This window comes from Patiria miniata, unplaced genomic scaffold (genome assembly GCF_015706575.1).
Source record: "Patiria miniata isolate m_02_andy unplaced genomic scaffold, ASM1570657v1 HiC_scaffold_3, whole genome shotgun sequence".
Taxonomy (NCBI): domain Eukaryota; kingdom Metazoa; phylum Echinodermata; class Asteroidea; order Valvatida; family Asterinidae; genus Patiria; species Patiria miniata.
In genome coordinates, this window is record NW_024037069.1 from 11,630,424 (window position 1) to 11,655,463 (window position 25,040).

General features: G+C 38.3%; 1 protein-coding gene across 2 annotated transcripts in view; it reads right to left on the reverse strand.

Moving 5' to 3' along the window:
• Positions 1-13,588: 13,588 nt before the first annotated feature.
• LOC119738693 (potassium voltage-gated channel protein Shal-like) overlaps positions 13,589-25,040 on the reverse strand; it is an 87,685-nt gene continuing 76,233 nt past the window's right edge. Inside the window, exons 5-6 of one of the 2 annotated variants that reach the window (XM_038213621.1) lie at positions 23,073-23,141; positions 13,589-14,931 (exon numbers count right to left, since the gene is read on the reverse strand). In XM_038213621.1, coding sequence (XP_038069549.1) covers positions 14,497-14,931; positions 23,073-23,141 — 504 coding nt within the window. In that variant the 3' untranslated portion in view covers positions 13,589-14,496. The remainder of the gene's footprint in view (positions 14,932-23,072; positions 23,142-25,040) is intronic. The other variant, XM_038213622.1, reaches the window with a different exon arrangement.

Sequence of the window (25,040 nt, forward strand, 5' to 3'; positions counted from 1 at the left end):
AAGCACCCATTGACAGGGAAGTTTTCATGTTTCAGTAGTCATCAGTCCCATTTATACAGCAGACATTTTGTCCCTATAAAGCAAGTTAACTTTTATTGGCAGGCGCCAGCTTTCTGCAATTCACAGAATATGTATGCAAAACCAGGCCGGGTCAAACTTAAGGTTCATGTGTAACCATCTGTTGTGGTGGTGTTTTTTATCGAATTCTCTGACTCTTTATACAAATTACGGTCAAATGACAGCAGTTGGTTTCATATGCTAATTGGCATGTCTTCGTGGTCGTTGACTCCCACATTGCGACGGGATCCGGAAAGTAATTGAGGCATAAATAGCTCCTTCAGGTCAACGCATGCATAAAGCGTTTCCCTGTCTGTTTTGTACTTCAAACGTGCCCCAATGTCTGTGATCTCGGTGGTAACTGAATACATCAAGTCTGTTCATTGCTCCCAAACCAGAAAGACTGAACTTGCTGCTTGGGTTGTGTGTGTGATTCTCCTTTACCGCTTTCTGAAGTAATCCTTGGCCACTGAAGAAAGAAAGTTGTCCAAAGTCCTCTTTTTTCCCCTTTTTAAAAAAAAATGTGTTCATGTACGTGACCTGTCATACTGGGTGAGTCAAATAAAGTCAAACCCAAACCCAAACAATTATATTTCATATTTAAAAAAATGTGTAGCACCAAAGATAATAATGACTGGAAAGCTAATTTCATAAGGTACTTTTAGATGAAGAAATGACTGAATTTGGTCAATCCATTCAGAAAATATCACCATTTAAACAGAATGACCCTAAAACCTGTCTCGTCCAAAAAATGCGATTTCAAGAATCTTCAAATGTCACCAAACATCACCAGCGATACAATCTCAGTGTAAACATTAAAAATATTCAACAGAATCCCTTTGAAGGCCTGTCCTTTATTAAACAATGTAGATTTTATAAATCATATTGTTTGCCTAACCAGGGATGTTAAAAAAGATATTGTGTACTACAGTTGGTGACAGTTGTTGAAACAAGTATTCTGTGTCATTTTCTCTGTTGTTCCAAATAGTCAAAACACACGGTGAATTGTTTTTTTTTGGCGATATAGGTTTTAGGGTTGTGGTGTTTAAATGGTGATATTCTTTGAACGGATTGATTTCCGCTTTTTTGGACTCACCCTGTAGTCCATTCTTTTCACCTGTTGCTCACATAATATTTCCCATAATGTGGACATTTCTGAATGTGACAGTAGAAATAAATATCATGGTTCATGTGTGAACATTGTGTTTTCACGCATTATGGAACCCAGCAACAACAAAATGTTTGAGGGTTAAAAACAAATCATACATTTCCGGTAAAGAGCTTTTGAAAAAGATCTTTTTTTTTAAAATATATTTCCAGTCACAGAATTTCTCTCATATTTAATATATTCTGGGCATACAGCATTCTTCTAGGACATAACTGGTCACCAAAGGGTTTAAATAATAAATACTCTCATTTCAAATTAGTTGCTTAATTATTACATGTATGCCCATATTCGATAGTTATTTATTCTGTGTATTCTTATCACAAACACAACAGTGCACGCTTGCTGACTGTAAATTTACCAGTAACATCTTTGTCGGGATTCCAAATTTACATTTCTGCATGTTGAATAATATATAGAGTGCCGCCGGCAATTTTGTGCCCAGAATCGATGGACCAGAGTTCTATTTTAAGAGCGACATGGTTGAATGTCACTGACGATCAAGGCAATACATTCATTTTACTATAATGGCAGCTGGGGGGGGGGGGGATTTTGTAACATTGGCCACTTAGCTGTATAAAATTGTGACTTTGCTGAAGGTTCACTATCCACTTTTAAATTGTTTTTCTCTTTAATCTGTTTCTATGGCAACGGAAGTTATACAATGCAAGTGCATGTGAATTAGTCTAGATATCAGTTGGCTTCATGTTTAAAGGGAAATGATTGTTTCAAAGAAAACAACCAAACAAAGCAAAATATTCTTCTAAGTTGACCCTACAACATATTATATTTTGGGGGGACAGTATGGACGGCGAGGTTTATGTCTTGTGTAAATGCCATTCCAGCTTGCAGCCTGTAATGTTCTCCATGTATCTATTTTTAGATCTATCACTGTGTATAAACTGCGATGAATTGATTGAAGAGTTTATATTTGGCACGAATCTGAAAGCTTTTTGTAGTTAAACTCAGGATGAAATATTTTCAATGAATTTTAAGTACTTTTCAATTTTTTTTTTTTATCGTTTAAATTCTCCCAAATTGCATAAATGATTTTTATAATGTAGTTAAAAATAGGGAAGAAATTTTAAGTTCTGTGACTGGAGGCTGAGAAGACAATACTGCATCAACCTCGTCCCCAGTGCTTACTTTATTTCCAACATCGTTTCCAATAGTAAACCCTGGATAGGAAACTTTCTTCCTGTATCCTGATTCGATACCGCAATTGGCTAGTAATGGATTTTTATCGTGTACTTGGTGTTGTTGTTCACAACGTGCAGTACGTGTTTTCGCGATCATTCGTCCACGCCTTCTCGAAAATATTAATTTCCTTTCCAATTTGTTAATATTTATATGACATGTGATCTGCATATTTGTTTCGTTAAGATCGTAACAGTTTAATTGAATACAAATCGTGTTTTCGTAACTCACGCCATGCTCGCGCTGCTACGTATTGACTCTGTTTTTACCTCAGACACCGCATACAAAAACAAACGCTAATGTAACGCACATGCAGGCACCAGACTATTCCTCATTTGCATACATGTTCAAAAATCTTGCACATGCAAATGATCCAATACCAGGGTGAGAGAGCAAGTAGTGATGGGCGCGTACTGCTCGACACCCTGGGGACGAGGTTGATACTGCATGGAACCAGAACTTTTCTTACATTAAGAAACCTGCACAGTGCATTATCACTGCCGTTTGGTTCTTGCGTAAGATTTGAAATCCTAAATCCTGTTAAATTTTCTTGAAATAATATCTAATTATAGTAAATCATTCTTCGTTAAGTCCAAGGCATTTTTTTCTCTCAAAATTTATCTCATGTTTTATTGGAGGAAAAGTCCGATCATTTTATTATATTTTAATATAATAAAGATCTTTGTGTCATGCTGTGTAATAATATGCATGTGTGATCAATTTGAAGAAACTTGGTATTGTGCAATTTTTGTATTGGTTGTCAAAATCCTTTATACGTGCTTGAAAATGTATGCAAGGTCCATGAACCCCTGTACTATTTTAAGAGTCAGAGACAGTGAAAAAGCTATCCATTCCCCTACCATGCCTTTTACACAGGCTAGTCACAAACAGTCAGATCATGTTTGAAGCAAGCACTCTGACTAGTCAAATTCAGTCAACAGACAAAAGCAGGAAACTGGTGTGCACAGTTGTCTTATCAATCACCTACAGTCAAATCACAGCTGTATCAAGTTACATAAACAGTCCCAACCAGTCAATCCTGCTTTATGTGGGCTGGGAGCTCTTAACTGTTGAAAAGGCCACAAAAAAAGTCTGGTATGGAGCTTGCCCCAAAAGTGGTGCGCTGACGCGGCTTTTTTTTTTTTTTTTAACCTGTTTTATGGGGGTTTTTTTGGCTTCAAATGTCGGCTGATGACTGCAAGTTGTGCCCGACTAAACTTAGTGCAAATATATGGGAGTCCAGAGAGGCCACATAAAGCTTATTCTCGATCATAACCCCATCTAAAAACACGTTAAAATTGTGCAGCAGCAGGATTCCAGTCAAACCAGTGAGTTTGGCGGTTTTGAGACATCATCTTGTATTGAAAAAAAAACTTTTTCATTTTGCCGACGCGCATGGCTACGGCGACGCGTGCGCATACCAGAAACCGGAGACTTTTTTTTTTGGCCAAACAGTCACTTGATTGATTTTGACTGAAAGAATGTATGTTTGCATAGGAGGGTTAATATCTGGCTGGCTGAATGGCCAAATCCAGAATAGTTGATCATTGTCTATATTCTTTAATTCCCATTGTATCTGCCACCTGTTATTGTCATGGCAATAGTGACGGGTGTCCTTGTCACATGTCATTATTGTCACGTTGTTGTCATTTTTCAAATTGACTGTGTTAACCTTGACACTGTATGAATCCACATTACACTACACTATTTAGTGGTTTGTCACACCCCTAGTGTAAACAAGTGCACAAATCATTTCCATTAACAAAGCTGCAAACCGGGGAAAAGGCCAATGGGGATCACTCAAAGAGGATACAGCTTTTTGTTTCAATCTTCAAATAAACGACAAAAGTAAACTGACTATGTTCGTTATTATAATTTTCAAAGTTGAACAAAGAAATTGCTAATGTAGCATCGTGACTTTGGGCGTGATCCCTGGCTACATGGCATTATACAGAGGCGGATCCAGGGGAGGGGGGCAAAGGGGGCCATGCCCCACCCCCCCCCCCCAAAAAAGTGACGTCGAAATAAAGGCAGGCGATGAGTACATGACCATCTTTGCCTCAAAAAAAAAAAATTGGTTAAAGTGGTCAGAAATTGCCTCAGATCGTACCACAGAGCATCTAGAATCCAAAAAAATGTTGGGCCCTTAAGCGGGCCCTGAACCCCACGCCATAATTTTGTTGACCCACTTTTGGGGGGACCACAATTTTTTTGGGCCCCCTGAAAAATTGTGTTCTGGATCCGCCCTTGTTTATGGCTTCTGACTAGTGCCCCTTGAACAAAGACATTGACAAATTGGGGAATCGTCAACATACGGCTGGATAGCTCAGTTGGTGGAGCACCGGAATGGTAATCCAGAGGTCACAGGTTCAAACCCGTCTCTAGTCAATTTTTTTCAACTTTGAAAATGATGATAACGAGCCTAGTCAGTTTTCTCTTTGTGGTTTATTTGAAGAAAATAATAAAACAGTGGGACTGCTAACAAGCAGGACGTGTCATTTAGAGGACTCTGTACCTATAAGGACATCTCACAACCAAATGGTTCAAATGAACCGTTGAAAGATGGTCCTCACAAGAACGCTCAAGGGGACTCCAAGATGAGACAAATTTAGATTTCTTCATATGATGTTTATTCAGAATCTGTATTTGAACCAAAATGATTGACAAATTGGCGATAGCTTAAGGGGTAAGAAGGAAGACCGTTAATGACAGTTGTCATATAGATTTATTTTTGTTACTTTATTTAGACAGCTTTTGAGTTTCAATAGGAATTTATTTGGTAAGGCTGATTTGTCCAACTGTCACTTTTTTATAGAGGTGTCTTTCTCAATCCAGATTAAAAAAATATATATATTTTAATATTAGTTGTCACTTAAAGGGAATGTACATCATTGGATTTTGCAGTAATTTTCAGAAATGAACTATTTGAGGGGTTAGTATAATAGATCAAATATTGTTACACTGACATGTTTGAAGTTTTGTGTTCGAAATTGCTGGAAAAACCAAGAGAAACAAAAATGTTCAAGTAGTCTGGTTCCCTGACTCCACTAAATATAAAATGGATCAATTTATAGATGCCGGAAAATTGTAAGGTTAGGGAACCAGTCTAGCTGGCCTGCACCCGTTCACGAACATGTAACCAATAGCAAACAAAATTGGGACTGAAAAAAAAATTGGTAAATTTGGAGCAGTAGTTTAAAAATAGTTAGGTTTTTCCAACGGTGGCCGGCCGACCACAGTTGGAAATGTATACAAAAATACCGTTTTCTTGAAAACGACTTCACACCAGGTGCCATTATTTTACAGGATGCTTTAGACTCTCACTTACCAACATCCTAGTATAGTATTTCATAAAAACGTGGTAATTTTATTTTTTGATGTTTGCAAATGTTGTGTATTCCCTTTAATTGTAAGGCGTTCTGGCAAAATGAGACAGAAATGAGCACCAGCCATAGTGGAGAAAAATGAAAAAAAAACTGAATAGTGATGACATTTTTACTGATTTTCAGATTTATTGACATATATAGTCTTTGATATGTCTACTTATTACACATGTTTTAAAGAAATAGTTTAAAAATCGTACAATAAAAGTGTATTTAAGGAGAAACAAATTGGCATCTTTCATTTTCATGTGTATAAAACTCAACGTTAAAGGCCTTTTGACGATCAATGCGATAAATGCAAACTTTAAACAGCCATAACTTGTCAACGGAATGTCCGATTAAAGTGCAACAAACAGAAGTGTAGGGATAATTTTATTCTCTTTCCTAACACCCACAAACCCTCATTTCGACCTCTGCCCAGTTCTGTCTCATTTTGCCAGAACGCCTCACAATTGATGTCATTCAGAGCCGACACGATAGAACTTATTGGCAAGCTTATTAGGATTATGTATCATACTTTACTTGTAATGGATATTAAATTTTAGTTTCAAATATGGAATGTGTGCAGTCCAGTGCCTTTATGAAGCACAAAACTATTATTATTTTATTTTTATTTTTTTTCTGGAAATGAAACCGAGGATTCCTCAAAAGCACGCGCCCTAGGCACTTTGGCTCGCAAGCCTTAAGAAACCAGTAGAGAGAAGGGGGTGGGAGGAAAACCCAATGAATCAGGCAGGGATTGAAAACCCAATCCACATGTTGACCCAGGTGGGATTCGAACCCGGGTCACAGTGTTGGAAGGCGAGGAAAGTACCCAACCTGACTGCCCCCTTATTGTGTATAAGATGTGCTCAGTAGGGAAAGCACTTAGAGGGGCCTCTCTTTTTTAAGGAGACACACAATGGGTTTGGTCTAAGTTTCAAACAATACCAACCCTTTTGTTTTCTTCACCTATTTCCTAGCGGCGGTAGGGGGAGGGCACACAAGGGGAGGCACAGGCCTCCTGCAGGGTGCCTGTACCCCCTCCCCCCCCCCTTAGTTATGCCACCTGATGAGCTCCACTCATTGAATTTCTGGTCATTCTACTTACATATTGGTGAAAGCATTTTGCATTAGCTTATCATGATTTGTAGTTATTACAATTTCATTTGCCCTTTTTTGTGTGGAATACAGTCTACAGAAATAGTTGTTCAAGCTGAACTTCACAATAAGTGGGCTTCGGCAAACCAATGATAACCTGAGAATCTCTGGAACTGGGGACACAAACTGAAATTTACCGTCTTCTCATGACTTGTAATCAAGCACAAGTCAATCACAAGGCAAATCACAAGACAGTAACGTGGGGACGAACCAGTTCATTTGAATAGCTGGTCACACGACTTGAGACTGGGATGTCTTGCGATTGACATGTGATGGCTTGATTACGACTCGGCCTTTCACATCTGGAAACAGAAATGGATAGCTCGATGTCAACGCATGTTGTGACAAGTCTGGAGAACGTCTCTATCATTTCCCCGACTTAGCCAAACACCTTGGGACTAGGACATCATTGATATGCTCGTGGCTTCCCTCTCGTTCCTCAACCAACCACCCCTGTCTACCCCCAACGTGTTAAATTTGACAGTCTAACCATTCCTTGCAGCATAAACACAGTCTGTTTCCAAGACTGTATACTTCCGGTGATAACATCCGGACTACAGAGGTGTTCAGATCACTCATGGGCTCCTGACAGGGCGTTCCAGGTAATTGACCCGCAAAAGTATGGCACGAACAGTTTTTACAATTAACGTGTAAATAAGTATGCAATCCACTTGTTCAATTCTGCAGGTAGGAATTATATGTATTTACGTGTAGAATGTGAACACTTAAATTTCTTTTATAATCCCCGCTTGCATTAGGGTCAAATTTCATGGCCGTTATACTATGGAGGTAGGGTTATACACAGAATTGAAAGCACAGAAATGATTTGTTTTGCAAAAAGCAGTTTACCGATCAAAATGTGTGATGCATATTATTATTCACTGGCTCTTGGCTCATTTTTGCTTCTTGTAAATTTAGTAAGCAGTATTCTTCTGTATTTTCGGGGGGGGGGGGGGGGCAAGGAAAAATGGAAAAAACTTTGGGGGTCCCCCCCCCCCCTTTCCAAGATCCTTCCAAACCCATCATATTAATATGCAAACTTCATTTTTTCCTGATTTTTCTTGCATTGCCTTGTGGTTAGGGTTTGTGACTCATGATCAGAGGGTCAGGGGTTCGAATCCAGGTGCTAACCATATGTTGTGTCATTGGGCAAGCCACTTTACCCCCACTTGCCTCTCTCCACCCAGGAGTATTAATGGGTACCGACATTATCTGGGGAGTAACCTGTGATGGACTAGCATCCCATCCAGGGGGAGTAGAAATATTCTCAGTCGTTTCATGCGACTGAAACCGGAGATTAACGCCGGACTGATGGGCACATTGGCTCCGGACAGACTTTATTATTTTTTTTTTGGGGGGGGGGTTTTCACTGTTGATCCAATCTTATTTGTGGCAAATGGCATAAATATGAAAAGCACTATGCAGCATCACAGTTTGTAAAAGTGTAATGAACAAATTAATCATTCATAGTGCAAAATGTTGAACCCACGTAATTCATGGGTTGAACAAGATGGAGTCCAAGACGGTGCAGATTTTTAATTGTTGATTGAAATATTGTTGATTGCATATCCCACGTCTAATCATATGTCAAATCATGTGGCTGTCTTTTTGTTATGAATAAAGTAACAAAGTTGCACACCGAAAAAAAAACAAAGAAAGAAACTGAAGCCATTCCAAGAAAAGAACAATTCAGTTGGTGTGAAACATTTATTAGGAAATAAACCAAGTACGTAAAATGCCCAAAAAAAAGGCAGAAAAAAAAGTCAACTCAAAACTGAAGAAACTGATTTCCAATCAGGGGGAAAAAATGAATAAAAACGACAAACAACTAGAACCATTTGCAAGAATCAAACGCATTTGAGCTGCAACGTTTTATTTGTGCCAATGTACAAATGAAAATGCATGTACCTCGTACCTTGTAAATATAAAAAGGAAAAACAAAAAGAACACCTTTTCTACAATCTACAATGCTGTATGCATCAAACCCGAGAATCATTTTCCGTCTTCTCACATAGGTAAAAATTCTACAGGTGTTATTCTACTGTTCTGGTTTCTGTTTTAACGATCGACTACTTGGAATACAGCAACATTCATCATAAACATTAGTAAATTGGTCATCGTTTCAAGACGCCAAAAGTTATAATTAGCAGTACCATGATCCTAACCTTATTAAAGGTTGTTTATATGATTACAATAAATATCACACGTGATAATAAAACCCCAAAGAAGGAATGCTTTCATTATATATATAATATATATTATATATATACACACAATCGTCCCATGAATATGCAAGACAGTCTATTTACATAAATTTGCATGACCATTTAACTCTGCTTGACTGCCCTACCCATTAGGCAACTGGCTTGAAAACTGTACAGTCATTAAATACAATGTCTTTGGCTGAGGAAAGAAGCAACGAAAGGCGTAAAGTTTGAGAGACAGAAAATTGCGAGGGAGAACTCGCTAGCTTCCGACAGACTGCTGTGGGCTGGGACTGGTGTGGAAATTAATATCCTCGGGCTCACTGTGAAAGTGTAATTCACCTTCAATTTGTCAAACAGTCTGACAGTTTTTTATTAGATAATTAAATTTGATGTAATCTTGTTGACGTTTGTATCAGTCTTAAGCCGTAAAAATTGGCAATTTGTTGGTTCCTACTGAAATTAATTCTCATGACTTTTCTCACCTCCCAGCCCACATAATGCATAGTTGCTACAACTATGGGTGAATTGATCAACGTTACTCTTTTCAGTGCTCTAAACAAACGTCACAACTGACCAATATTACGGCTGACGTTGAACTAATGAAATGTCCTCAAAGGCACATCTACCGAACGAAATTAATAAAAGAAAGAAAAATCATTCCTCTTCTACCATACCTTTGAAAAAATCTACACTTCTCTTTCATATTTTATTTGATCTAGTATTTACACACAGTCCTTTGTCTACTCTACATCTGTTTAAATATTTGTTTTTTTTTCATTATTATAACTTTCATAAAACATGATTTGGAAAACACCAAGTATATTGAATAGTACTATGGATATTAAGACACTGCAAATGAAGAATCATTCTTTCTGTCAGGTATATATTACATCTTCTCATGAATGTATGTAAAAATCAACAAACAGTCAATAAGATTTTAAAACTGTTCATATAGCCCATTCACTTTTTTTTTTACAATGCAAATCTGAATAAATGAAGAAAAAACAAGCAATCGATTTCCTAGAAACCAGTTTGTTTTCTTTCGAAAACTTTCATGATTGTTTGTTAAATGCTATACATGTACATCATTTCTCTTGGCAAATGGTTGTTGTCAGCCTTTCTTTAATTTTTGGATTCTGTTCAGTTATTCCGGAAAGCACATGCTCAATCTCTAGTAACCCTTCAACTTTGACCTTTGTTGAGAATTCATGAAAAAAAGGAAAGAAGATGGGTAACAAGATTGGCCATGCTGGTGTGAAATAAAAAAAATAATAACACATTTCCTTCACAGATTTTCTTCATGAAACTGTTGTCTGACAATTCAAGTACATGTACATGCCAAAAACTTTCTGTATTTTTATCTTCTCTGCAATTCAAATCTGAACAAGAACAAAAATTACTCAGCAATTCGTTATTAGTGAACAGCACAGACAAGGGGCATCTCACATTTATAGTACTGACGTAAACGTCTGTGGTTGATTTATATTATGGGGAACATTAGGCCTACTACATGAGTGGATTTTTTTTTTTTTAATATGACTGTAGCGCAATTGGGTCTAATTTTAGAAATGTGCCCTTCACAAATGCACGTATATCAGGCTAAAAAAAGGTAAGGTTTGCAAAAGTTAACAGAAATTATTTTTGAATTTTGGGCTTGCTCACTTATTAAAGATGGAAATAGAAGGGAAAAAGTTGTCGATGCTGTTATTTAAGAAGAAAAAAAAGAATACAGAAACAAGAGCAAGTCCAGTTGACCAAAATATCATGGCAACAAAATATTGTTTCATTTTGAAGTTAAAATTGGAATATGGATTAATTATACATTGATACGGATGGAAAAAAAAGTCAAAGCTCTGTGGTACATGTATAAATAATTTGTTGACTGAGAGTAAAACGCCAAGGTACTATGAGAGGCGTTAACCTGCATACATGTATTTCCATTAAGGAACTATGTCTGGCATGATGATCTGTACAATTTGAATGATATTATTGGTAATTGAATACAGGAAAAATTGCACCAAGTATCTGAAAGATGTCCCAATGCTACACATTCTACTGACCTCTAATGTCTTGATAACATTACATTTTCAATTTAACAAAAACAAATCAAAACAAATCATAAAATCGAGCATGAAACTTAAAACAAACGTAATTGAAATTTACAAAATATGAATTCAACCTTTTTCTTTTTTTTTACAAAAATAACCCAAGTTGAAATAAATTACATAATTTTTAATTCTTGAAACTGTACCCTTATCACGGGTATTGCATCCCTCTTTATAAAAGCAGAAAAAAAATCAAACAAAAAGTCAAGATAATCAAAACTCCAAACATTGCAATCAACAAACTTTGTACAAAACCTTTTTTTTTTATTGCAAAGAATGACGGAAAAACTAACAAGTTCTGTGATCCAAGCAAATATGCTCCCGCAAGAATTGCTCGTCTTCACACCGTTCAAAAATCCCATCAAAATTATATGGCATTTCCTTTTTTCCCACATTAAATTATAAATCTTGCAAAAACTGCATCAAATAAGTATGTACTTGTATCGTCTTTTCAAAATCTCATCAACATCATGTCCTTTTTTTAATTCAAAAAGGAAGCTTAATTTCCCATTTGCTTAAAGTAAAATGTACTGATGACACATGCATGTTTATGCCCACTGGTAAAATATTACTAAGAAACGTTTTCTCGTTGGTGTATGTGCGGTTTTCTTTTTTTACTATTCAGTACTTTATAAGACTCATGACCCATTTAATTAGAAGGAAAAAAACCTATGGAATTCCGATAAGGACTTTTTGGCATACTGTGCCGAGTGTATAAGCAATAACTTCCCAATATATACTTGGATAGCTGTTTACCGAATTTCAAATTCCATGTAAATCTTCTCATTTACCAAAAAAAATGCATTTACATGATAATGTACACGTTCCCTCTTCACATAAAAAGACAATAGTTTACAGGGGCTTGGATTTTTTGCTCTTAAAAATATACATGAACATGAAAAGTGGTATGAAACCATAAAGATTGTATTGAGAATATCTCGTCAAAAGGTCGTTTTGCCTCCGTCAAGATTAACAAAAGTATATATGCTTGAGACTGGCAATATACAAATGCACACTTATAATATAAGATTACATATTAGTGTGCGATATGTGATATAGGTACCATATACAATAGGATCATGACATGTTACAAGAGATATTACGGGATATAAACCCATGACCATTAGGGGACTATCATACACAGAGTGGGGAGAGTTCTTTATATTTGGAACATCTTATCACTTCTCAAGAAGTTCGGAGCAAGCAATCTGACAAGTTGTCCAATGATTTTTTTTTTTGATATCGAAGTGCGGATGCCATGTTGTTTATTAATAGCATGGTAAAAATGTATGTACAGCTAATTTCCTGTATCGTGAGTTACAGAATGAACTTTCTAAGAGCATCAACCCAACTCCCCCTGCTATTTTTCTTATCTGCCTAGAGACAGAGAGCGCATTGTTACGGGGTTCAAATCTTGAATTACTATGAGACTCCGAGCACAAGTAAACCCTCATTAGTGACCAAAAATATCATAGCTGCCACACCAGGGGCTACTGACTGTAGTGGCAAAATGCCAACTATATGTACAGTTCGTGGACGAAGCGCCCTCTATGTTCATGCAAGGTGCCATTTGACAAGCCTGGATGGCGAGCAGATTTGCATAATGTGCCAACTTGACTTCTGAAGCAATGGCAATAATACTGATGAACACGCATTGCAGATTACGTAGCGCAGAGGCAAAATTGGAGACATTAAAATAGGGTCTATAGACTGCCTAGAGCGTGACTGTTGAATTTTTCCAAACGTGAGGCCAGTTGGGGCATCCCATCGAGTGTTTACATACAACTGTTGATTTTGCCCCATTTTTCATTTCAAAAAGAAATGCTAGGACTTGCCTGACTAGTAATAAAGGCAATCAAACTTGACTTTTATTTAATATTGGGTATGGAATGCACTGTCTTCAGGTAGATGTACATGCAACAATTGAATAGTTAGTTTTTGGCAGACAGTGTCTGGGTCAGGTACGCGTACATGTAACGTTCAATTCCAACAGCTTAGTATGTATAGTGTGGTTACGACCATGTAGAGCAGGAAACCATCAAAATGTACATTTGTAATATGGCATGTATTTGGGGGCATTGAAGCAGTACATGCACAGATGGAACTAGCTTTTCAACTGACTGGAATCAAAGAGAAACAGTGTCGTAACAGTTTGTTATACAACCACAGAGCAAAAAAGGTCACGAATCAGTTTTACGACCGAAGCAACTCGCACGGAACCAGGCCCATTGTCAAGGGGGGGGGGGGGGGCCTGGTGGGGCCGGGCCCCCCTCCCCCAAACGGCAAAAGCCGTGTGTATTTTTGAATTTTTAAGGTAATGGGCCCCCCTAGTTGGTAATTTGCCCCCCCCCCCCCCCCCCGATGCTCAGGGCACGGATCCTTTGAAGTTGAGGGAGTTGAAACTCCTGTTCCTTGCTCTATGATACAACATACATGTACAGTACTGCTGGTATGCTTGTGAATGTACTATGTGCGGCAAGATCAAAACATTATTTTGTACCAAACTGTACTTCAACTTTAAAGGGGCAAATAACGATGGATCATTCATTTTTTTTGCGTGAAAATGACGTGACAACAAACCAATGATCGATCATAATGTTAGGCTGTAAAAATTCTGTGCCCAACCCCCCCCCCCCCCAAAAAAATACCTTGCCATAAAAGGTTGATGGTTGAAATCCTGCTCCACATTTTATGTAAAACTGAACGGGGAAAAAAAATCTTTGAACATCGATCTTATCATCTGTGGCACAAAATGGGTTGCATTTTGAATTTTGGAGTCAATCCCTTTTAGTGCTGATGCTGCTCTGGCCAAAATACTGTGCGTTCATTATGCTTACAATTTGTCGGCTTGATCACCATTGTGATCGCCAGCCATATGGTAACCTTCGCACACTTGTTGAAAGTATAGTCACAACGGGGGGTTCATGGCCAATATTCCCACTGCGTAATTACAAGACTGAATACTAATAATGATGATGCCAACCCCAGCCTTGACTGCTATCGATGTACGCAGGTATAGGCCTAATTACTATCACCGTCATTATCGTCATCATCATCACCACTGCTACTCACAAATATATTTATAGATACATATCAAAAAGCGTATTATACACTGGCGAATCAATTTTCATAAGGCAATCAAATAATAAGAAGCTAAATGGATGAATAGCAATGCGTTTAGCCCATTGTTCTGATGGTCCTTGGTTGTTTGGAACCAGCCTCCCCCCTTGTAGTGACCTGTGCTATAGTGCCGACACGCGGACCACCCCAGGACTGGACCTGGTACTCACTGTAGTGTTGAGGGAGTCCCCGTCTCCGGCCACGCTGGGTGGCATCATGGTGACTATGGCCTCGGTCACCGTGGTCGTGCAGTTCATCTTCGGGTAGGGGTCCAGCGACAGGTCTTCCTTAGTGATGGCCGGGTTGGCGTTGGGGTCGTGCACGTGCACCTCGTTCAGATCCGAGTCGTCCGGGGAAGTAGGCGTGGCCTGGTAACGGTTGCCGCGGGCCCAGCGCGTACAGCAGGTGGAGGCCGATGACTCGGCGTGGTTCCGGCCTGGGTTGTGCAACGCAGATTCGTGGGAGTGGCTGGGGGTGAGGGGCGGGCTCCCCGTGTCCAGGGGACGGGTGAAGGGAATACCGTTGTAGGTATACTCTGTCTCCTGGTACTGCCGTTGCTGTAATAAGGACAAATTAACAATCAACAGTGACTAAGAAAATCTGCAAATAATACAGCTTAATGAGCAAAAATCATGGCCAATCTCCAAACATAACACGTTTTCTTAATGCAACAAATTTATTCAACAGCACCTTCACACAGTTTTTCAACAAGAAGAGTACGTGAAATGAATTGCCACAACATTTAATTATTAAGCAGTTCTTGTTAAGCTACACGATGCACATGCATGACCCTCCCCTCACAGTTGAAGCGATGAATTCTAAACAATATTCCGCCAAGTTCCCTGGCAAATTTTGAGATGTTAACCACAGCTTGATAGTAATTGCTTAAAGACCTGCAGGCTACCGACTATTCCCTTGGTAACCGACACCTCCAATTTTCAAACAGTAACAACATTAAGCCGTAGCCAACTTAAAGGGTAGCCATTGCTTTACCTGTTTCTATGATGGTGTACGTGTACATGGTGAACTAAAATTCAATTTCATTTTGGATAAATTTGACTTTTTTCCCATATTTTTCAAACTAATACATGTATGAATAATTTGCCCATAAATTTTGGCCTGGTTACACAGACATTTAGTGCATAAAAACACAGATTGACCTTCTATCACTCATTAGACAAAGATTAATATTATAGGAAAGTCGTGTCTAGAAGAGTGACGTCCTAATGATGTCTTCATGCGTCATGCGACGTCATCTTAAATGTTCTAATGCCAACTATTTAAAAACTACAAGCTGGATTAGGTTGAACCTTTGTCAATGTAGACAGAGATACATGTATGTTATAGGTGAAAATTGAGGTGATGTCATGATTACGTCATCATGGGTAATGTGATGTCATCTTTGAAATGCATACATCTAGAGAACTGCAAGGCTTACCAAGCAGCAAATAAGTCATAGAACTTTGTTCTTATATTAAATTCACAATTTGCATGACTGCCCATGGACCAAATAAGCATGACTTCACAAAAAATAATATTGCAGAAAAGTCCTATGTTCTGTTCATCGAACAGACATAGTTCTAGTTTGTGAATGAGTTATTCAGTATCATAAATGTATGTGATTTGTTAACATATGGCTGCATAATTATGTAATTATAAGCATGTCGCAGCAGTTAGCATTTTACTACAGCACTACCAGCAAGAGGAGTGCACCAGGACAAGTTATGAATAATGCATGCCACTATTGCATTTCGCCATAACCATACTGATGGCTATTCTACTCTTGTACCAGATTAATGAATAATTCATCAGTATGCATTATTCATAGCAAACAGCACAGGGAGGTTATTGCATTATTCATGATGCTATAAAGCTTTTTTCCTAATTAAGGCATTTGCTTTCCAGTTATTCTATTCCATTTCTAGATGGGGTAATTACAATAGATTGTTCGTTAGTGAGTGTTTCCTAGATCAACTTTGGAGCCAGACTAACTTGAAAGAAGGCAGATATCAAATCTGACCTTGGCTCAAATGACAAGATTATACATGCACAAGAAATAACCGAATAATTATGAATAATAAGGACTGAACTCCACCATTCTTTTTGCATCATTATGACTTAGACTAGACTACATGTAGTATTGCTGACATGAAGGGCGTCTTTTCAATTCATTAGTCACTAATTATTATTTAATGTTTTGTACATGGGGAAAGCATCTGTTTCTTGCTCTATATGCTCTAAGCAATTTCAATCATCTTATTGACTCTGTGTTTGTTGCATTTGTGTTTTTTCCCAGTTTTTTGCTCAGCTCGGCTCAACTCTTCATGGTACAATATCAAATATTGAGGATTTGGTTGCATTGGCCCTTTTCATCTTATACATGTACATTTGTTTTGTGTTTTTGTTTGTTTGCTTTGAGTTGTTGTTTTTGCGGGAGGGGGGAGTTGTTTTAGTCCAAATACTCAAAGTAAAAATAGCAAACACTGAGGACGATTAGGGAAGAATTCAAAATTAAACAAGGGGTACCTCAAGGTTTTAACCTGAGGTACCTCACAAAACCCTGTTAAACCTTCTAAAACCTCGAGATAAACCTCAAAGTAAACCTCGAAGTAACCTCGAAGTAAACCTCGAAGTAAACCTCGAAGTAAACCTCGAAGTAAACCTCCAGGTAAACCTCGAAGTAAACCTCAAGTTGCCACCTGTTTAATTTTGCATTCTCCCCTTTAATACATGCATGTACTGTACATGTAGCTGTTTTTTATACACATGCACCTTGCACTGGGCCCCTACCATAAGTGCAAAGACCCCAATGTGTGCATTTGCTCACAGAGCAATGAAAATTTCCAATTCATTGATGATAAAAGGAATAAAAAAAAACTCATTCAAGGGCACTGACTGGTAATAAACGGGCGGATATGGAGCCTTCTAATGATGTGTGAAATATTCCTAAACTCAAATGGCTGATTTTTTTTCTTTTTCTTATTTTCCTTTTTTCTCTATTTTGTCATTTTAATTTGTTGACATATGTTTTTGTGACATATGATCTGTCGAAATCCTTCCCAAGGTTAAAATTAAGATTTTAGAAAATGATAATTTTAATCAGGTGTTTTGGCAATTTTAGAGCCATCTGAAAAACTAAAAACTAGCCCTGGGAAAACTGCTCTTATGTAAATATGAAATTTTCCCCATGGATGTGAAGGCTTACTGTGGGGTGATCACACTGAATTATTAACCCTTTTATTAATCAATACTAATTATTTTTAGGGGGAAGGGGCATGTTTGGATGCCTTGCTAGGATTATGGGCTTATTACAATGTATGTCTCATGCCGATATATGGCACCATGAGCAACATCCAAACCGGCTGCTTTACGGTTATGGCTTTAGTGTTCCATTCCTCAGTGAATGTACATGTAGCCGTAGCCCTAGTCTTGGTGCAAAACGTTCGTAGCGGGATAATTCACGAGAGATGGTACAGGCTACTGTGCAGCAGCATGATGCATGTTGCACATTGTCTCAATAGAGGGTGCGCTGTTTCAATCCGCAAACCAAACTCGGTTGACGAACCGCATGCAGCCTGTTGGCATATATGTACAAGGCGCCCGCTTCGGTGATCCGCTACACAGTCCATCCTGTGCATGCTGAAACACCGCACCGCTGAGAACGTCTTGGAACCAAGACTACCATATAGCCCAAGTATTCCAGGCACAGCTGCGCTACACAAACAAACCTTAGATTCCCTGAGTATCCCGATATAGTGACATCATTACATGGAACAGACTGATGATCACGTAATCCTGGTTATCAGAGCATTAGGGTTCAATATTTGGCCCAATCTATAATTCCAATTCTAATTAGATAAGAAGATTTCCGACAACTAACGGTTATCTTGATATCACTGCCCTTATGTAATGGTTTGCGCTGTGGGTTATTAACAGTGGGTTATTATTTTCATGAATGTACTTTGTATTCGGAATTTAAAAATCTGAAACTTAATTTTCTGTTGTTGTTGTTTTTTTTAAATTGTAAACTGCATGTACGTGTATTATAAAAGAAAAAAAGTAATATCAAAAAGATGCCTATCTAATATTGGGCTCTTTAAATGAAACTTAGGCATGCAACTGTAAAGCCACCAAACAGAGGAAGTTCCAAGACTTAAAAGACTTTACAGTGTTTTTTCCCCGCAATTTTTAATGGCAATTGGGTTTTTAAGCTCTGGCAGGCCCTTCAACATGTCACTTGGTGGTCGGTCGGTTTTTTTTCAGCTCTGGCAGGGATCATTTTGATTAATTTCAAGCAAGACTTTCATGCAAGACATGGCCAGAGCTTATTGTGCACTCACACATGTTTTTTCTTTAAGAGGAAGTTAGGTTATCCGAGGCAAAGTTGCATGACTGGTTTATTTTCTGACTTCGATTCCCTCTTTTTTTTTATCAACAATCTAATGTTTAATACAGCCAAGAATTCGCCAGGAGTATTAGTTATAATTTTTACTGCTCTAAGTTACTTCACGAAAGTAATACGCATACACATCACAATATCAACATAACTGAAAATTAGAGTAGCCATCTCTTTGAATTTTTTTTGTTAATTTTATTTTTGTTTTTCATAATTTATGCAAATTTCTTTTTTTATTGTTTTGCCACTAAAATATATAAAGACTGAATGATAATCACTGTTTTTTATTTAGCCTTGATGGTATTTCTTAAACATCCAAAAACCAACAGTTTATCAGTTGAAATGCATACATGTATATGTAACTGCTTCCAGCAGTATTTTTTGTACATAAATGCCACAACATTGCTATTCAGAACTCGCTCATCTTGGCAGCAAGCTAGTGGGAGCACAGACAAATGTCCCCTCCCCCAAGTGTACCTACACGTACATTGTAAGCGACAGACTTGCAACAGGGAGGGCACTTTGTAAAATTAAGTTTCAGGGATCAGGGATTAGCCTAATTGGTATTGGCGTTTTGGAGTGCCGGCGAAGAGCTTGCGGTAATTGCGCCTCCGTAAAGCGACTAATTGCAAAGAGTCTGCTGCAGCATATATCAAAACCTGCTGTCAAAATGGAAGCTTCGGTCCCATTCAGTACCGCATAACACCACACTTTTTCTGGTTTTGCGACACTCACAATCTTTGATACCTCAAGTTTTAGCAAGGTTTTGTATGGTATGGTGGTTGCACCTCTTAAGTATTACATTTTTACAGTGATAGTGACGTGACATTCAGACATGTTTACGTTACATACGTAGTGTGACGTAAACGAGTGATTCTTTTCAACTTTCACTCGGGAGGTAACACACCGAGTATACAGTGTTTATACATGTACGTCGGTGACGAGCAAAACCTAATTTGATTTACATCACCCCGACGTAAAATTCCATCTTATGAATACATACGTAGTGTGGACATTCTTTTGTTTTCATGTAGTTAAGAAAAACCTGTGAAAAAAAATCATTTTACTCACACTGTAAAAACTCTTTTAACCAATTTTTTTTGGTATGATTCCCTTTAGTGTTTCTCTTCATTTTGCCACAAATAAACCTAACCCCAAAATGACTCTAAACCTGTTTTCCAGAGAGGGGGAAACATTGTGTGAACGTGGGCAAGTCCACACAACGTCGCTGCTACCTGGTTTATGTGGACATCTTTTGTTCGGAAGTCCACACAGTGAATGTAATGCTTTTACAGCACCACATGTGACACCTCTGTTGAAAACTTTTGCGCCAGACTATTAACAGTGAAACCCTGACTGAGTAAGACTTCAAAGAAAACAAATCAGGAAACTTATCAGCAGGACTACAGTATTTCAAGACAACCATGCTTCAGTTCAACATAATAAACTCATTGTTTTTTTTAAATCCATGCACTAGACTCCATCATCTTTTCTGTGCATACATTCCTCATTGCAAAAGATACTCGAATCATACACGTATAGTTTGTGTTAGTTCAAGGACTACATGCTCAAACACAAAGACATTGAACACAATGTTATTACATTCCTGCAAATCACAATAACCATCCATTCAAATCAATGCACTCAATATGCTTTCTCATCACAATGCAAAAACAACAATTCTTGGACAATGCTTCTCAAATAAATACAGTTTATTCAATCCCAAGGCCAGCCACGTATGCATACATCCAGCCAATTTAGTGCAACGGCTTGAGAACGAACTTGCAACAATTTCAGATACATGTATATATCCACATCTTTACACAAAAACACCAGCTGTATTATTTTTATTCAAGAACAAACCAATCAATAAAAACAGCAACAAACAACTGAAAACATTACAGCCAGATGCAATCTTTCAAATTAAAATAATGCATAAATTTGCATTTCCATTAGCAGTTGTCGCAAGCGCGATCTCAAAAATAATCACAGAGCACAAGAGATTGGATTTTTTCTACACTTTCTTGCAGCATACAACTGATCATCCACACAAGTCATTCAACGATGACTAGCAAATAAATTGCATGGGGACTCCCACAGGGCTCATTACAGAGCAAAAAAAAAAAGCAATTTAGGTCTTAGACAAATCAAATCTGCTATCAGAGTATAAGCCGTGGCAGATTCTGCGGTCCATTTTTGTGTTATGGAGGACCCCTGTTATCGTTGCATTATTAATGGGCGCAGGTAGCAAAGATGATGCATGCACGCTGGGATGAGGCCAATGCAGCATAAATCTAGATATTTCCTAAAAGTTCTAGTAAGGACTTCGTACAAGTCCATTCCAGCAGGGCATAAGTTACATTGTACGGTAGGTACCAATTTTGTGTATTAATAAGGCAAGATGAAGCTTTATACACCTTTATGGGCTCCGTGCACCGGTACTCCCTCAACGGAGAGTTGAGGGAGACCACTGAGAGGGACACATGAACGCATTGCCGACGACGCTGACACTTGCGCGATGACGCTACAGGTTTTTGAACATTCAGAATGAAATAAGTTGTGCGTACTTTGAGCCGTGCGCGCGAACCAGTGCGCGCAGCCCACTGGTCACAAAGCGCCCTCTACTTTCTGCACACGGAGTCCATACAATGTACATTATCATGACGCTCCAAACTTGCATAGAGCTGTGAAAGAATGGTTTTAAAAGAAGACTTTTAGAAGAGCTGACTTTTTATAGCACTGCGAATGAACCCTAATTTCTCTCAAGTGCTGTCGCTTTGTGTTCCCTTTCGATAAACCCCTCTTCTTTCCCTTAATTAATCCACCCGAAAAATGAAGTACTCTTAAAACCTTTTCAAGTTTTTGTATTCCTCAAATCACACTGCATCTGTTCCAAACGGACATCAAGTCTCCAAGTGGAAATTTTCGATGTCACATTTGCAGGTATTCAGCTACGTGGATCTGACTAGTTTGTACGACTACCGATGCCACTGTACATAGAAGAAGCCCACGACTTCCACTGACTTAAATGCAAAAACAAAGGCAAGGACTAGCAAATAAAATGGGGAAACACATCAAATTCTCTCCACCAAAAAGCAAACACCTGATCACAGAGAAACTACTGTTCAAGCAGATACACTGTTCATTTCAAATGCAGGCAGGTAATTATTAACACTGGATATCAGGAACTCTAAACTAGGGAGAAGATGATACTTTTTTTTAATCTTCCAAAAACTAACGAGCTTGAGTCACTTTTGTATTTCAATTTCAAGTGGCACATTCACTTGTCAGCTGAAACATCGTAAGAAAATAAATCTTGAATCTGTGTCACAAATTTACTGAAATTACAGCATTCCATAGAATCTACCAAAACAATTACCTACAGTATGAAAAAAAGTATCTGAAATCATCGTCACCCAGTGTGACTGATATTTTTACAGCATACTTCATTGGACAAACAAGCAGGGAGGTGTGAGTTAGATGACGTTTCTTGCCAACTTCTCTACAATTAATTTGCAATCACTAAAAATTTACAAAATACACTCCATTTGTTAGTTTATTAATAGCATAGAGCTATGTTAAATTACTAGAGCCCTAACTCCTCCTTCTTACTAGCGGAAATACTTTGTAGCCATCCTGCAAGCAGACATGCGCGTTTGTACAACATTGTGAAATTAGATGGAGTGAATTTTGAAAGTGTACTCTAAATTAATGCAACGCGCAAGTAGAACATACGCAACCAACTTAAGCGCGTCATGACGGCTCAAAACACATCACGGCAAAAAGCATCTGCAGCGGATATGCGCACGCGTTTGCGCTTCTTGCGCAGAGCAAAATGAAATGTTCATTTGCTGTGCGTTTCGGTTTTTAGGCGTATCGGCTTCACTAACGCACCTGTATAGAATATAAACGCAGATACCGGTATGCAAATAGCCGTACAAAAGCCGTACAAAATTGTGAGTTTTCCATAGGTTTGTGCACAAACATAAATGCGCCCAGCAGGCATCACTTTGTCAATCGAGCCAGCACTCCAGTAATTTAATATAGCTCTTTAATTAACAGTTAGTTTTTTTTGGTGTTTGTTTTTGTTGAATTGCAGGAAAAACTCCAGCCCCGGATTAATGCCACAAGGGAAGGCCATGCAATACGGGAATCATACAGTACATCATTGACTTGTTATACAACAGAGCGTTGCTCAGAGCAGAGAGCTATATAGAGAGGGTTTGTGAAAAGCAGGAACCACAAAGCAAGGTGGGGATTTTCCAAAGAAAAAAAAAGAGCGGGGTGCAAGTCTTCAGATACCGTGAAGTCGGCCGACTGGTCCGTTCTCACCATGGGCTCATCAGCCTCACTTGGTCCGTCATACCAGGTCTTAGAAAAGGAGTGAGGGGGAGAGGGGGGACACAAATTGTAGGTAGTTCCAGTTAGATAAAAAATATCATCAGAGAGGATCATGGTGTGATTGACAGTATGGGAGGGGGTAGTGTGTTTATAAGGGGGGGGGAATAAATATCATATATGAGATGTGAGGGTTTAGTTCAGATGGTGGCAAGGGAGTGGGGACTGAATGAAAATGAATGGGTAGTCGGTAATAAATGTCATGTGACACATCAGAGATACAAATATGACAGAACTTGACTTATGCTGATCAAACACCTGTCATTGTATACATATTCAGTGATTTGAAATATCATCAGGAGGTACAGTGGGTGAATAGGACTATTATTTTTCTTTTTTGACATGTACGGGCAGCACAGGACATCCTTAAAACTAAAAAAAAAAAAAATTTCAAAATGTAACTGCAAAGAGAGAAATTTTATGGAAGGGGAAGTGTTCAAGGAACAAACAAGGGCATCAAGGAGGAATTTAATGAAGAGGTAGGAAAAGACAAAGTGACTTGGGAAGGTAGAGAGATAGAAACAAAGAATTGAATATCATTATTTTCATAATTCAAGAACAAGACTATGTGCAATTGAAAATTAGTGATTCATTTCATTTCAAATACAGAGTTCTTGTGTAGGGGAAAGTTTGGACATGGAGTAGGGTTTAGGATAAGATAATAGTTAGGTCCACGAGAGACTTGAAACAATGTCTTTCAATCAATTCAATAAATTGGCAATTCTAGATTTTTGTTTTAAATTTTGGTACAACTCCAAAATGAAGGTGCATCTGGCTAGACGTGGCCTAAGACTTTGACCCCTTCCCAGAAAAATCAAGTGAAATACAAAATGTAAAATATAACCACCCGCCATATCCCTTCCCGTAACTTTAAAATTAAGTCATTAAAAAATGTGACATAGTCACTCAAAATGAATAAAATCCACTTTTACTTATAAGCAAATGATTTGAATTTGCTTTTAATTGGGCCTTTTTAGGAGTTCCAGCACAAGCCAACCTTGCAATACATAGTTGCCATGGTATTAATTTGGAGCCGGATCGGGAATTTACCTGTGTTTTTTCCCCAAAAGGGTTTCTGTGGGGTTTTCGCCCATTCCGTGATCAGAAATTCATGCCTTTATATAGTTGAATGTTTAAAATATGTACAATGTATAGCTTTTCTTTAATATTTCTGAGATACGTGAATCGCTTCTTGTATAAATATTTATGTTCGTCGTATGTTTCACCAATGGACTTTTCCTGATGAGTTTAACTTTTCTTAACATTATTTAAAATTTGTTATGTACGCAGGGCCCCAATGGAAACCACTTTTTAACTGTTTGGGCATACCCTGGGTAAAGAAATGGAATAAATAAATAAATAAATACATGATAGCATTGTAAAGAACCCCAAAAGCAAACAAGACATCTGCCATTCTAGCCCCATGACAAACACGTGTGCATTTTAACACCTCATCCACAACTCCTGTATACCTTGCGCATACAGACTACATGTAGCTCTGCATATTTCTGTCATGTATGACAGTAAAAAAAATCGATCCATAATTCATCTTGCATCACAATTTTTTTTTCTTTTTTCGTGAAGTCATCCTGTTATTTGTGAGAAACCCAGGGTGTCGCCATAGGAATCATGCAGTTGCCGTGGCAACCAGAAGGGTCAGGTCCCCAGTCCCGCTCTCCTGTAATTGAATACATGGCTCCGGGCAACGGTGAGCAGGTTTTTTGTAATGCAACAATTTGGAATTTTAACGGCGTTGTACAACCTGTGGCTCGAGGCAAAATATAAAAAAAAGAAGAGCTGGCGCTGGTGAGATGTTCCATCTATCCGTCCGTCCGTGCCGTGACGGTTTAATGAATCGTGAAATGCACTCCC